This window comes from Camarhynchus parvulus, chromosome 2 (genome assembly GCF_901933205.1).
Source record: "Camarhynchus parvulus chromosome 2, STF_HiC, whole genome shotgun sequence".
Lineage (NCBI taxonomy): Eukaryota > Metazoa > Chordata > Aves > Passeriformes > Thraupidae > Camarhynchus > Camarhynchus parvulus.
In genome coordinates this window covers 117,578,545-117,592,823 of record NC_044572.1, presented here as the reverse complement: position 1 = coordinate 117,592,823, position 14,279 = coordinate 117,578,545, and the positions used below count along the sequence as shown (strand labels likewise).

Below are 14,279 nucleotides of genomic sequence, written 5' to 3'. Positions count from 1 at the left end.
AACCTTGGCTTTATGAAGTTCCCTATGATTTAAGCGTGCAAAATGACTAGAGAGTAGACAAGACTAGTCTTGAATCAAAGATATTTCCTAAAATTAGTTCCAGTAATCTAAAATTATTTTGAAAATGTATAGTTAAAAATTGCTGTAAATGTTTGCTGACTGTTCATCCTTCTGTTATAATATATTTTCAAATAGTATGAAATAGAGGTGCTACAGACTTTTTTCCTCTCCCTTAGTCATTACTGTGGTATCTTACACTGTTTAAAACCAAGGGTGATAATTGATCATTCAGATTTCATGTAAGAACTAGCAGTGGTGAATTGTTTGGTTGTGTTTCTGTGTAATATGTATTTATCAAGCAGTATATATGTAGGTAAATTTTAATAGTTTGAATAATATTTGTGTTTTCCTTATTATTTCTATATACATCAGCTGTGAAAAGAGCTGGCCAGTGTCTTCACAGAAGCATTCCAGGGACATGATGTTTAGCTGGCATGGCTGGATGCAAATTTAAGCATCCAGTTTTGAATATAGATTTGCAAAGTAATTATTATACAGTTTGCAATCAATGCAGGTGGAGGGTACAGGTACTTATGAAACTGTAAACATGTATTTTCTGTTTTATAATGATCCTGGTTTCAAATGTTTGCCTAAATAGTTTTGCTATCCAGTAGTTTTCTGTTATTTAATTTTATAAATGTGCTTATGATGCCATTTCTATAACTATGCCTTTGTTTCATTTTACAGAGGAAATAAAGGCTGAAACAGAAAAGCAAAGGTATGTGATAGTTCATCGTATTAAGTGATAGTGCTTTTAAAATCTTTAAATGTGTACCATACTTATTCTGCACGGGGAGTATGGGCTGTCTCTGAAAAACATTTTCAGCATATTTTGGGTGGTTGGTGGTGTCTGGAAATGTACAGATAGTGCTGCTTTATATGTCTGGCTGTTCTGGTGCAAGGCACAGGGCTTAGGAGAAGCAGCAGAGGGTAGCTTAGAGGGAGCAGGGTGGTACTCTCTGGCCAGGGAGCATAGGAAATAGGGATCAAAGTTGTAAAAGATCTTTGTGGATGGCACAGAAATTTCTTTCAATGTATTGCTGGAAAAGCCTTAAAGTAGATTCAGAGAAGGGGGAAGAATGCAGGTAAAAGACTTGAAGTGAGTGATCAGAGGGAGGAGGTTGGGGCAAGGAAGTGGGAGTGAGCAGAGAAAAGTAGTGTAACTGGCAAAGATAGTGTCTGGAAAGGACCTTGTTAGGGAATAGGTAGAGATTTGTGAAGGCAGTCCTTCAACAAGTGATGGTAAAACCAAAAATTGACATTCAGCAGTCTTTTGCTCTCAACAAACTTCTAAGTATTGCTAAGCTGTGGGATCTGTTATTGGCATTTCGTAACATGTTCCACAGGATTGTCTTCCCCATCCAGTGTACATTCCTAACTCTTGACTTAGGGCTGTGAGGTGAAGACTGTTCATACCACTTGTTGAGAGAATTGGATCAGTGGTTGAAACTGAGGATGAAAGTGTTCTTAGGCAGCTAGGTGCTGCTTGGGGGTATCTATTCTGCCCTGTGACTGGATTTCAGTATTGGGGAAATCATTAAAACCACAGCTGTCAAAGTTGGATGCTAACAATTTCTGCTTCATCTCCTGGATATTTGAGCAGAAATCTACAATTTTGGTTTGGAAAATAGAATCACTTCTAGCTGTAATTAAGTCAGTGGGAACTTTGTTTCAGAAGATGTAAAGGAAAACATAATATCAAATGTGCTGAAAAATTTAGTTTTGCAGCTTATCAAATTGGGTTTGTAAAACTTAAAGGGTGCATCTGATTGAGACTGTGCTTTGCTTTCCCCCAGCAAAATGAAGTCAATACAATGAGCTCATAGTAAGACTGTAAAAATAAATTTCATATTTATATAGTGTTTAGAAAACATTGCATCCAGCACTACAAGATTGTCTCAAACAGAAAGTAATAATATGAATTTATAATAGGTTTTTCTTAGAGTGGTATAAATAAAGCAGAAGTCCACATTGTGAAGCATGATAAGAAAAAATGCTTTAGTTAAATATTCAGTGAGAGATACTTGTTCTGGGCACTGAATAAGGAAAAGTAATATCCAGTCCTGTAGTTAAATACCATGCTAAAACTAATGAGACCACAGAATTAAAATAATTTATACAAATGTGGTTGAGCCATTTCTGAACTTCCAGTGTATAATTTCTGCCCTATCAATATCTGAAGTTGTGATTTTTTTGGGGATAGAATGTGTATTTCTTATCCTCATATAGGCATATTCTAAACAGATTTTGATTTTTTTGGTGCTGTCTTTATTTTGACAGTAGCCTTTTGCTACTGTGAAGGTTTTGCTGGACTTGGAAATTGTGAATGGACTTCTCTATTCTTACTGTAGAGTCAAATTGTTTAGGTGCAGTAGAAAATACTGTTTTTCTAGGCCCTAGAGTAGAGAAACTTCTTAGTCTATTAAATTATTTTCAGGATCTTCCTTCTGTAATTGAGATTCAAATGCCCTAATAAGGGATTTCTAATGATGAGTGTTTAAATTTTTCCAGTCCCTGTTCAAGGTAACTGATCTCAGTTAACCAGGAATGAACTGAACAGTAGATAATTTCCACTTTCCAGAAATTTTGCATGGAAAACATCTCCTTTTGTTCTCTATTTGTTTTTTAAACAGAACTGGTATTTGGTAGTGGGGTGGAGGGGAAGGGAATAAAAAAGTACAAGCTGATTTATATAACCATTACACAGCAAATGCTGCCAAAATAAATTTCTAAATCCATTATTTGATTCATACCTTAGCCTTTCTCTATGGCTAATACATAAATACCAGTATATTTCATAATTCCCGTGCTTTGTAGATGCCTTGGGGGAAGAAGGTTTTGGGAATAGTTGCTGGGTTTAGAAGCAATTCACTGACATTAAGAAGTCCTTTCGAGTTTCTCTTCTCTGCTTTCTGCTATCCCCTTCCCTTACATTACCAGCAGTGTGAAGAGCTTACTGAGTTGCTTTTCCAGAGACAAATGTGCATCATCTTCCATATTTAATATCTTTTTAAAATAGCTTTCAGTTCAGAGAATTAGGAGATGCTCCAGGCTAATGTAGCAGCTTGCTGTGGCATGGGTTCTTCATTTTTGGAATTTCACCATGGCCTGCTCCTTGCTTTGAACAATTCTGGGTTTATTTCCAGAGTGGTCTTTTTAACTTAATTTTAATGGTTTCAATGGACATAATCACTAGGTGAGGTACAGTCTTGTCATAAGATACAAGCAATAGACAACTGCCCTTTCATTCCTCAGAGTAAAGCTTTTGTAGGAGTATCAGAGAGATTCAGGAACATAGGAGAATCATGTACTTCCTCTGCAGCTTATCTGATTAGGGTGTTGTTCAAAAGAGCTCTGCTTCCAGCAAAAAAATACAGGGCCATAAATAAAGTTATGCATCCAACAAAAAAACCCAAAAACCCAAAGCAACTCTGGCTTTCTTCAGAGGTTTCTTTTTTTTTCTTTCAGGAAAAAAATGTGTAGGGATAAATTCTTAAACCTTCAAAAGAGATGTAGCCAGTAAAAAGTAGCATCTTAATACTAATTACTCACTCTTAAGTCTTGAATTTGGGTGCCCTTTTTAAGCAACCTAAACAAGATCTGTTTGAATGTGGTGGCAGATATAATCTCAAGGACAATTCAGCCTGCTCCTTGAAAAGCTGAAACTAATTTGTATTGATTAGTTTAAGGCCCACTCCATAATGTGTGGGACTGCGGTCATGCTTTGGATTTATAATAAACTCTTAGCAGTTCATTCTACTACTTAGGGAACATGAAATTGAGTGCATTCCTTGAAGCATCTGTTTTAATTAGCAACATGCATGAGAGCTGTATTTGAATGCAGTTGTTCTACCAAGATCTATTTGGATTACTGCAGGAATTCTGTAAGCCTTCTCTACAGAATATGACACTTTGCACTTTTTTTAATATTGCTTTTCAAGCCTGTGTAAGACAGTGTTGTTTACCTTTTATCTAAAGCTACCTGTGAGTGCAAAAAAAAGGTTGGGAATGCTTTATATAAAGGTGATGAGTTATTCTATGGAATGAAAAATCAAAACATTTTGCTTTGAGCCAAAGTGAAAAACTGCATTGATGCACTCAAATTAGTGAAAAATGACCCATTCCTAATTATTCTTTTGTGGTATTAATGAGCATGACCTTTCTAAAGGTGCTGTAATCAATAAAATTTCAACAGTTCAGAAGTTTCTTGCTTTTGTACAGTTAGTAATTTCAGATAATTTACCCAAGTGAGAGATGTTGGTAACCACTCAACTGTTAAATTAACTGGTGTTACCTGAAGCAGAGATTGAGATAAAGGTTCTGCTGGTTTTGTTCTGTTAGTTTGTTGCTTTTGCCAGTCTAGTAAGGGGAATCCTTTGGTATTTGAGAGGAAGCAAGTCTTTCTGCTTCCAAGCCTGCAGGTACCTTAGTGGGCATAGTGGGTCAATTTGCCTGGTCCACAAAGGAGCCGTGAAGTGTAAAAGGTGTTAAAAATACTTTATGAATTACTATTGTTACAAGTTTCTTTCCTAATGTTAATTTTTTTGATATTTTATTTCATTCATAAACATTGTGGTGGTGAGAACAATTTGTGTGATCACTTTACAGTATTCTAATACAGTCATTCTGTTTAGTCCCCCTCATGGAGAAGCAAAGTCTGGTTCAAGCACTCTTCCACCTGTGAAATCAAAGACAAGCTTCATTGAAGCGGACAAATACTTCCTACCATTTGAATTGGCATGCCAGTCCAAGTGCCCCAGGATTGTCAGTACATCTCTAGATTGTTTACAGGTCTGTATGAAGATGAGTTTTAACTATCAACTGTAAAATCCTGTTGCTTTAGAGGGGGAGTAGCTATATGTAATAAATAATGTCATGGGGTTTTATTATTTTTCTCGATTGTACGCACAACCAAATAGAATGTGTTTCTCACAAAATATCAATGTATGCTTTATTGATTATGTAGTGTATGTGTGTGTTTCTTTGTGTATATGTTTTACCAGCGTTTCCTGGTTGGATTATTATGTACAGCAACCTATTTTCAATGTATGTTGAGCTAACACAGCAGTTACAGCATTAGCAAATTCATTTTATACTATTTATAATCACAGTATAATATTTACAATTTGAGATGTCTAATCTCAAAATTCTTAAGATTCCTATAATGTTTTCAGAGGAAATTCTGCAACATTGTATCTAGCCATTTACTCCTCTAGAGCTGCCCAACAGTGAACTCAATTTATAGTCACAGGCACATGTGTACCTGGCCTGCTCTCATACCATGATGCTACTCTGTGTAGCATGGGGATTGACAAATACTCTCATACCTAAAGTGTTCAGAAGAGGATTTTACTAGTTCAGAAGAGGATTTTACTAATTTTGTAATAAATTTCACTTCTAAGTATTGAAGACATAGAGAAAGCAAAGGATACTAGAAAACCTAACACCAGAAGAAACTCTAAAAAATAGAACACTAGCTAGTAGCTCAAATAGAGAGCATTTGCAGATGGTTTATCTCGTATAAAAAGCATTTGTATATTGACTATAAATGAAGACTTCTGTGATATGAGTTGGTTTTTAGAATCCTGTTTGTTATAGAAAAATAACTGCTGAGCAACACTTTAACATTAAACTTGCTGACAAACTTTGTATAGCAGTTGCTGACTGAAAATAGAATAAATCTGGAGGATATGTAAAAAATCCTTGATGTTTTATGATACATGGGGTAAAAGGTACTGTTTTATTTATTCTGTGCTAGTTAGAACTATCAAGTGAATTTAATTATTATAACAAAAAGCTGGCTTAGTTTTTTAAAGCTCTTATTTACATGGGTTTTTTTCCTCTCTCCAGAAACTTATAGCATATGGGCACTTGACAGGGAATGCTCCAGACAGTACAGCTCCAGGAAAAAAACTAATTGATAGAATTATCGAGACAATATGTGGCTGTTTTCAAGGCCCTCAAACAGACGAAGGGGTTCAGCTACAAATAATAAAGGTAACATGTTTCATATTTCCTGTATTTATAGTGATGGCAGCAGGAAGACGTTCTTGACCTCAGAGTTCAAAACCAGAAGTGCTTAATTTGTAAATGTCATGGTAGTGTTAAAATACTTTCTTCATCTTGTTTTTTGGAGATGGAAACTCCCTATTCTTTGCCCTTCCCCTAATTTCTTCCACTGCATTTTGGGTGAACTCATGGTTGTGGCCTCAAGTCTAGTACATAGACCACTGGGTGAAATTCATTCACAGCAGACCTGTGGAGTCTCTAATTGTAAGGAATTACTGTCAAACAATCCTGCACTCCCAGTGGGGGAAATGGTAATTAAGCAGCAGATTTTAAAATCCATTTTGGAATTTGTTGATGAAATGCAATTAAACCTGGCAGTTGGACATTACCATGGTAGCTTTGTACTGCTGTGTCATACACTTTTGCTTGAAGGAGGTCCAGGGTTTGTTTCCACAGCTTATATAAATGTTGCATGTGGAGTTTGTACACATGTTTCTGGGGAACCTGTTTTCTGATTGCAGCCATTAATTATGGGTATTTGTTTCAGGAAATTACTATGCCAAGTACTAGAATTTGGCTGCTTAGTGGAAATGCTGTACCCTGTTCCTGTAACAGCAATCTTTAAATGGCTGTGATGGTGAGCAGCAGTGAAAATACATTTGAAGTTAGTTAAGCAAAATGGAGTGTTTGTTACCTCATAATCTTGTGTATATGTATCCTGAGGCATTGGCATTTCTTGCATATTGTACATAATTGTATTAATGCAAAGAATGTACTTTGTTCTTCTCCTTTTCATAGCTCAAACCTTCCCTGTTCTTTTTGCACTCCACTTCTCCTGCAGATAGTTATTACAAACGTTGGTTCATGCTGCTGTTTTCTAGATTTGTTGTGTTGTTTTGCCCATGTGTTTAAGATGTTTTCCATCCTGCAAAGGGAAGTTTTATTGGTTTAAACTTTCAATGGCTGGAACTATTGTAACTCTCTCTCATTGTAATACTGTCTCTTTGAATATTTTCTTATTCCAGTCTTCCCTCCTGAAGGGGCTTTAAGAGCCCCTGAAGGGGCTTTAAGAGTTAATACTCCTTCTGTTCAGGAGAAGATTTGAAAAAGTCAGTTCTTAAACAATTGCAAATTGCATTAAGTGTGTACACTCTTTTAGTGCCTTAATTTTTTTTACTGTTTAAATCTAGCTAATTGCCATGTTAGAGTAACTGGGAAAGTAAGAGAGTGCTGCTTGAACTTTGACTCCATCTTTGTCCAATAGACAGAACACCATAAAAAGCTTGAAAATTTTAAATAGCCTTGGCAAAGACCAGAACTTTTGACTTTGGAAGAATAATGAAACTTCTAAGTTGGTCATACTCTCTTAGGCCTCCTAACTCTTCAATTCTGAGATGAATGTGGACCCTGCTTCTCCAGTATGATTTGAAGGATGATAATCTTAGACTCTTCTGTGGTTCTGGTAGTTAGTGTGTTGTCTGAAGAATCTTAATTCCATCAGGAAGATAGAAGGCAGCAGACCTGGATCTACCGCTTTTTTGTGCCGGTGTTCCCAGGCTGTTACCCACAACATAAGCAGCACTTCCACAGGGCAGCTGCTTCACCAACGCCACAGTGAAAGCTGAGAACTTTGATCACTTGGTTGCCTTCCTCTCTGGAGGGTTGTCTTGGTTCTGCATGCAGAATGGATGGCCCTTGGGTAGCGTGCTGCCCTCACTCTGGGATCAGGGAGCCATCATGGGGCAAGAGCTAACAGGCACTGCAGGTTTCCTACTTACTGGGTGCCTTTCCGGGGTGGAGTCATCTTCAGCCAGTTCCCAACTAGTAGAGCCACTCAGACATTCTGAAAAGACCTTTCTGCTGACTACCAGGGAAATAATCTTGCTGACACAGAGAAGTGCATTTTGTCTTTTTTTAGCTATCTAAGCTTTAGAGTCATGTCCTGCAACAGGAGACACCAGTTTAACTTTTCTGCTCCTATCGCTTGCATCTCTTCTCTCTCCCTCCCCCGCTCCCTCTCTCCCTCCCCCTCCCCTCCCTCCCCTCCCTCCCCTCCCCTCCCCTCCCCTCCCCTCCCTCTCCTCCCCTCTCCTCTCCTCTCCTCTCCTCTCCTCTCCTCTCCTCTCCTCCTCCTCTCCTCTCCTCTCCTCTCCTCTCCTCTCCCTCTCCCCCCTCCCCTCCCCTCCCCTCCTCTCCTCTCCTCTCCTGCCCTTGTTCTTCATCTACAGGCTCTGTGATGAACCAGAATGGGAAATTGGCCTTTTCCTTCCTTTCCCTTGTAGTTTAGTTTGATTGGGTGTAATTCTGATGTGAAGCCACACAACTTTCTTGTATAGTTGTTGTGGTGGGGATTGTGGTGGCAGAAACAATGCAAATAATTAGACCGCTGATGCAATTAAAAGTAGTTTATTCAAATTGTGTGAAATAACATCCCTTGATTGAATCTTTCTGCCTCCAGGCTTGCTTTCCTAAGGCTGCTGTGGTATTTGTGGTGTGTGAGTGCAGACTTGCACTGACAGTTGCAGAGGTCTTGAAGTTCTGTTTACGTGTCTTCTGGCCTTTTGGTGCCTGAAGAACTAAAACTTATGGCAAAACTTTTTTTTTTACTTTTTTTTTTTAAATCTGTAAGGAAGGAATAAGGATGAGGAGGCAGTATTTAACATGATATCAACTGTTTACACTCATGTGTTTTCTTTCCTTGGTTTGCCATATGGAAAGTATATGATATTATATAGGTACTTTTACAGCTTAACTTCTTATGTTTGTGTGTGCTGGATAGCTGTAGTCTGAAAAGTTGAATGTTATTTCGTGACTTTTTTTTAGTGTCACTTTAAAATTATTTATCTATGCAGGTTATTTGATGTATTTGTTATTTTGTAGCTTAAGGAGTTCGGTTTCCAGTGTTTTCAAAAGTCAGTCCATGCTAACACATTATTTTGTGATAAGTAAATGTTTGAACTGCAACTTAACTTAAAAAAAAATTGGAAATAACTCTGTAGACCCTCTCAAAGGAAAGAGAATTATGTGATTCTAGTAGCTAATTCACACTAGAGAGTGGAGCTAGGGCTGCTGTGTTTTATGTGCTGTTCCAAGTACTCCGGAGTTTCCAGGCAACTGAATTACGAAATCAAGGCAAAGTAAGCCCGTGCTGATCAGATGACAGCTGTACTGTGTCATAAATCTTCCAAAGATAAGATGATCAGAGGAAGAAAAAACTGACCCTGAGTTGAAAATTTTTCTCCTGGTTGTAGTTGTATTATTTTGCTGTAACTATGCTGTTCTTATACAATATTCAGTGTGAGAGGAATCAAAAGTTTAGAGTTATAGATGGATGTTGGGTGTTTTTAGTAGAGGATTATTGTTAATTTAGTTTACTTTTAAAATTACATTTGTTTTGCTTCACAAAGCATGATACTTCCTGAACTGTTCTAATCCATTTGTTTTAAATAATAGAAAATTCACTTGGCAAATGTGCTTCAGGCTAAAAGAAAAAATACTGTGGGTGTCACACAAAGATATGATAATCTATAACTCAGGAAGTTATCCTGGGGATTTTTCTCCTTTCCCAAAGCCATCCAATGGTTGTTTATAAAAATTAATAATCTTTATTTATAGTAAGTAGGTGGCAGCACAGAACTGTAGGGTTTTTCCCAAACACAGAACAGTAAGCATGGAGGACTGGAGGGGAAGCATAAGGAAACAAACTCACAGTCAGGATGGTAGCCAGCAGTTTCAGGGCAAGGAAGGCTTGTTGGCTGATGGTATTTTTGCAGGCTTTGTGGCAAAGAAAGCTTTTTTGGAAGGACCTGAAGGAGAATAAGGTGGCTCTAACCTTTCACAAAGGTGTCCTTCTGTTTCTAAAGGGCAGCAAAGGGGAGGAGTAAATAAAGTAGGCTTTTTTTTCCTTCCTTATTAGCTCACAGTGAGGATACTGTGGGAGCAGATGAGCTAAGTGTGACCAGAAGGAGTGGGAACTCAATTGCAAAAGGCCTTGAGCAGCAAAACTACACGGTAGAAAAGAGCAACGTAATGCTTTGACTCCATAGGAGTAGCTTGCTGTTTTGACCTCTGCAGAGAACCATTTGTCTGTCCAGGCTTTTCCCTTAGCCCATCCCTTGTCCTAGCAGGCATTTTAATACTCTGCGTCTACTGAAATACTTTTAAAACAACCAAAACCCCAAAACTAAACACCAGAGAACCACCTGAGGGTGCTTTTGTTTTCTATGATTTTTACTTGTATTGATGAGTTGCTGTTAAAATAGTACAGGTGGCTTCATGTTCTGGACCTGTTGCAAAATCAGAGTAAGAGTGTGGCTGGGAGGAAGGCAGAGCTTTTGTTACTCCATCTCTCAAGGACCTGTGTTGTGTAGCAGTTTTGGATTTTGAGGTGATTGTCCTCTACTCATCTGTCATCCCTCTCCCCTCTCTTCTTCCCTGTGTTGGACATAGTGGTTGTTTGGTCACAGAGTAAAGGGGAGTAACATGAAGAAAAATACTAAAATAAGAAAGGAAGTGAGTTCTAACATGTGAGTTCACAAGGGTTTCAGAGGAGCAGTAGTGCCACTCCTGCTCATAACGTGTGGTTTCTCAGGATTAGCTGTCATGCCATTGTGATAATGATACACTCTTCTATGATAGAGAATCAGGTGACGTTGTCTAGGGCATATCATCAAATATTGAGCCCTAAATGGAAACTGTCAAGAGGGAAGGATGTTCAGAAAGTTATTGTAAAATTCTTTCTGTCTTGCAATTTTTTTTGTATTTCTACTGGTCTGGCATACTAGCAGAAGAGAAATGGCACTGAAATGTGAAATTAGAATAACTAATAGCCTGAGGATGACTCTAAATTGTAAGGAATATGGAAGATATTAGCAAAAGATCAAAGCAAAAAATGCTTATCAGTTTGCAAATGTGTATGGTAGTCATTAAGATACGTACCTAGTGCCTGGGAAGGAAAGAAACCCAAAGAAGTGACTATCAAGAGCTCTGTAAACTCTTGTATAGTTTGATATCTGCAGGGAGAAGCCCTGTAGAAAGACTGATTCCTCAGGCTGCAGAGAAAATATTATTCAGTGAATTTGGATTAATACATTAAGGAGGTATGTCTCAGTGTGTGTTTGAAGCATTGCTTTGCTTCCACACCTCTAATCAGGTGGTGTGAAAAGAACCAAGCTCTGCTATTCATAACAAGGATATTGAAAAAAACTTAGGAAATTCAAGCTGTTAAGCCAATTAAAACAAGAGAGCACATAATCTATCTGTAGCCTTGTCACCTTTCTCTACTAGCTGGCTCTACTTTCTATTATTAAAAGTTGGGTGAAAAAACATCATAAGATTTCACTGAACTGAGATGGAAGTTCAAATTGAATTTTCAAATAGCAGCTTCTTACTCATCCAAATATAAGAAGGAGACAGGAGATGACACAAAGATGCCATTAACTTTATGAATGACATCACCAGAACTAAAGGTGGAGACTGGATCCCCCTACACCTTTCATTGGTGTCCTGAGTGCTAGGCTGCAAGAGACCTTGTCTTCCAAGTGAAGAGCTGTAGGTGGTTCTTAAACTGGTATATTAAGTATGTGTGTGTACATGTACCAGTGGTATAATTTGTAACTGAGTGAAAGAAATATTAACTAATCTAAATATGTACTGTGTTGAGTCCAGACAGTAGTGGTTTGGAAAAAATAGCTGTTTATGCCTGGGCTCCACTTGTTCAGCTTGTTTTCTAGAGTGACTGATTTTACTTTTTAAGGGGTTTGAGTGAGAGATGGGTACTATTTCTCCACTTCTTGGTGCCTTGTGTGTATAGAAGTTCTGACAATGTCAGTAAGAGATGTCAGGTGTGGTTTGATGAGTAAATTACCCAAAACTTGAAATAACTTTTGTTTTTAACTGTGATAAATTTTAAAAAAATAGGATCTTTCCAGTGCTTCCAGTTTTTTCTTTCTTACTCTAAACATCCCATTAAATGGTAACTGTCTAAGTTTTTAATGCTCAAAATTCCCGCATTCCTTCCATGGATTACAGTGATGAATGCAAACCATTGCAAACCAGGCTCTCCCCCTTTCTTTCCACTCTCCTACACACACCTCTGACAGTGTTTTCAAACCCTGTCCTCAGGTTTTATCTGCCTCTATTTCTGCGCTTTAATCCTGCCTGCCTCTGCCTCACATAAAGGTAATTTGTTCCTTACTTCTGTGCTATCTGATCTTCCACAGGCTTATGTGCTTTTTTTTTTCTAAAGAGAGGCAGATATTACCAGGATCAGGAAGAAATAAACAAATTTCTACAGAGGGGCCAACACAATTTTCTAGCGTCTACCAAAAAGAGCTGTTATAAAGGGCAGTTGTCTGAGTATAGCTGTCTAACCTCATACTCAGTTTTTGTTCATCACATTTACATTTATTTCTAAAACAACTTTTGGACCCTTTGGCTTCCCTTCCAGGCTTTAATGGGTAGTCTCTTCCTGTTTTGTGTTTAGAAAATTTGAGGATGACTTCTATTAGCTACCTCTCTGATGGTTCCTTTGGTTGCTTCATGCTGTTACATGCTATGAAACATGTAATACTTTGATATGTTGATGAAAAACACTCAGTTTAATATAACTGGTATGATTTTCCAATATGGCTACAAGAATATGTGGGAAAATATAATGAAATTGCAGTTCAAAATATTCATTTAGATATATTTTAGAAGTATTTGTCCAGTGTTGGTATTTATTAGTTTGCAAACTTTTTGACTGATAAATGTTTTGACTGGTAAATGTATATATGTGTGTTTATTTAGGCTTTGCTCACTGCAGTAACATCTCAACACATAGAAATCCACGAAGGAACAGTACTACAGGCTGTAAGAACATGTTACAATATCTACCTAGCAAGCAAAAATCTTATCAATCAAACTACAGCCAAGGCCACTCTAACACAAATGCTGAATGTCATTTTTGCACGTATGGAAAATCAAGCAGTGAGTATCTCAGTATCTTTATTTAGAAATTACCTCTTGAAAGCAAACCAGCTTGAGACATGTGTTTTATCATTATTAGGCTTTTCAGCTTTTCTAACTTGGGTATTTTGGGGGAAAAAAAGAATCTGGTATCTGATATTTTTCTTCTTGTGTTTTGCCCTCTGAAATAGGTGGAAAATATGAAGTTTGGGGGTGGGGGTGGTGTATAGAAGTCACAGAAATTCTTCCCTTTCTGGGGATTCCAGAACAAGGGACCACAAAAAAGAGTTTGCCTTGATGTTTTTCCAAACACACCTTGTTTATTGTCACATCTACTCCCTGAGCTTCTTCATAGGGCAGGCAGATGACTCTTGGCTCTATGATTTATGTAGGGTGGTCATCCCTTCTTTGATAGTGAAGATGTGAACTACATGCATAGTTGGGAAGCAGCCCTCTTGCAATGGATTATCCCATGATACTGAAGTTATTTATAATTAAACAAAGATGCATTTTCTTAAACTGTTACTGTGTAAGCAGAAACAATGGAAATGTCATCTTTATAAAATAATGCATATATCTTATTGTTTTATTTTGATAGTGAACTTCTTCTGTGTTTGCAATGCTTTTGTAGCTTCAGGAAGCCAAACAGATGGAAAAGGAAAGACACAGACAGCAACACCATCTCCAGCAGTCTCCAGTAAGCCATCATGAGCCTGAATCACCTCAGTTGAGACATATTCCAGCACAGGCTGATCAGCTGTCCAAAGACCATGAGAGAGAGCTTGACCACAGCACAAACGATGTGGACAAGAACCTTCAAGAAGATATTGAGGCAGAAAATGGATCTGACATTTCTAGTGCTGAAAATGAACAGACAGAAGCTGACCAAGCCACAGCAGCAGAAAGTAATCAGTGTGTATTTCTGTTTCATGGAGGGAGGGAAAAGGTCTGTAAAAAGAAAGGCTTGAGGATTGTCTTTTTTGTCTGTCCCAAATCTGAAGTAAGGCATAAGTTTTCAAGTAGTTGAGTAATGAAAAATGCCCATTTGTCCTTGTTACCGCTATCCCTCAAGAGCATACTTAAGTCCTGCACTCTGTAGGAGTCTGTATCTGAAATTCTTTTTGCATCTGTGTAGTACTGTGAAAGTTTTTGAGAACAACATCTCAAAACTCTCAAGTTTTCCATGTTTTAAATGTATGTGAAGGTACAAAATTTATGTGTTTTGTTGGCACAGGCCTGTATATTACTAGCCATTTGCAGAT

The 14,279-nt window shown here is 37.8% G+C and overlaps 1 protein-coding gene across 2 annotated transcripts in view; it reads left to right on the top strand.

Moving 5' to 3' along the window:
- Nucleotides 1-14,279, top strand: part of ARFGEF1 (ADP ribosylation factor guanine nucleotide exchange factor 1) — an 85,345-nt gene that overhangs the window by 25,982 nt on the left and 45,084 nt on the right. For both annotated transcript variants that reach the window (XM_030944185.1, XM_030944186.1), the window contains exons 2-6: nt 748-778; nt 4,695-4,851; nt 5,911-6,057; nt 12,859-13,038; nt 13,649-13,922. In XM_030944185.1, the coding sequence (XP_030800045.1) occupies nt 748-778; nt 4,695-4,851; nt 5,911-6,057; nt 12,859-13,038; nt 13,649-13,922 (789 nt within the window). The remainder of the gene's footprint in view (nt 1-747; nt 779-4,694; nt 4,852-5,910; nt 6,058-12,858; nt 13,039-13,648; nt 13,923-14,279) is intronic.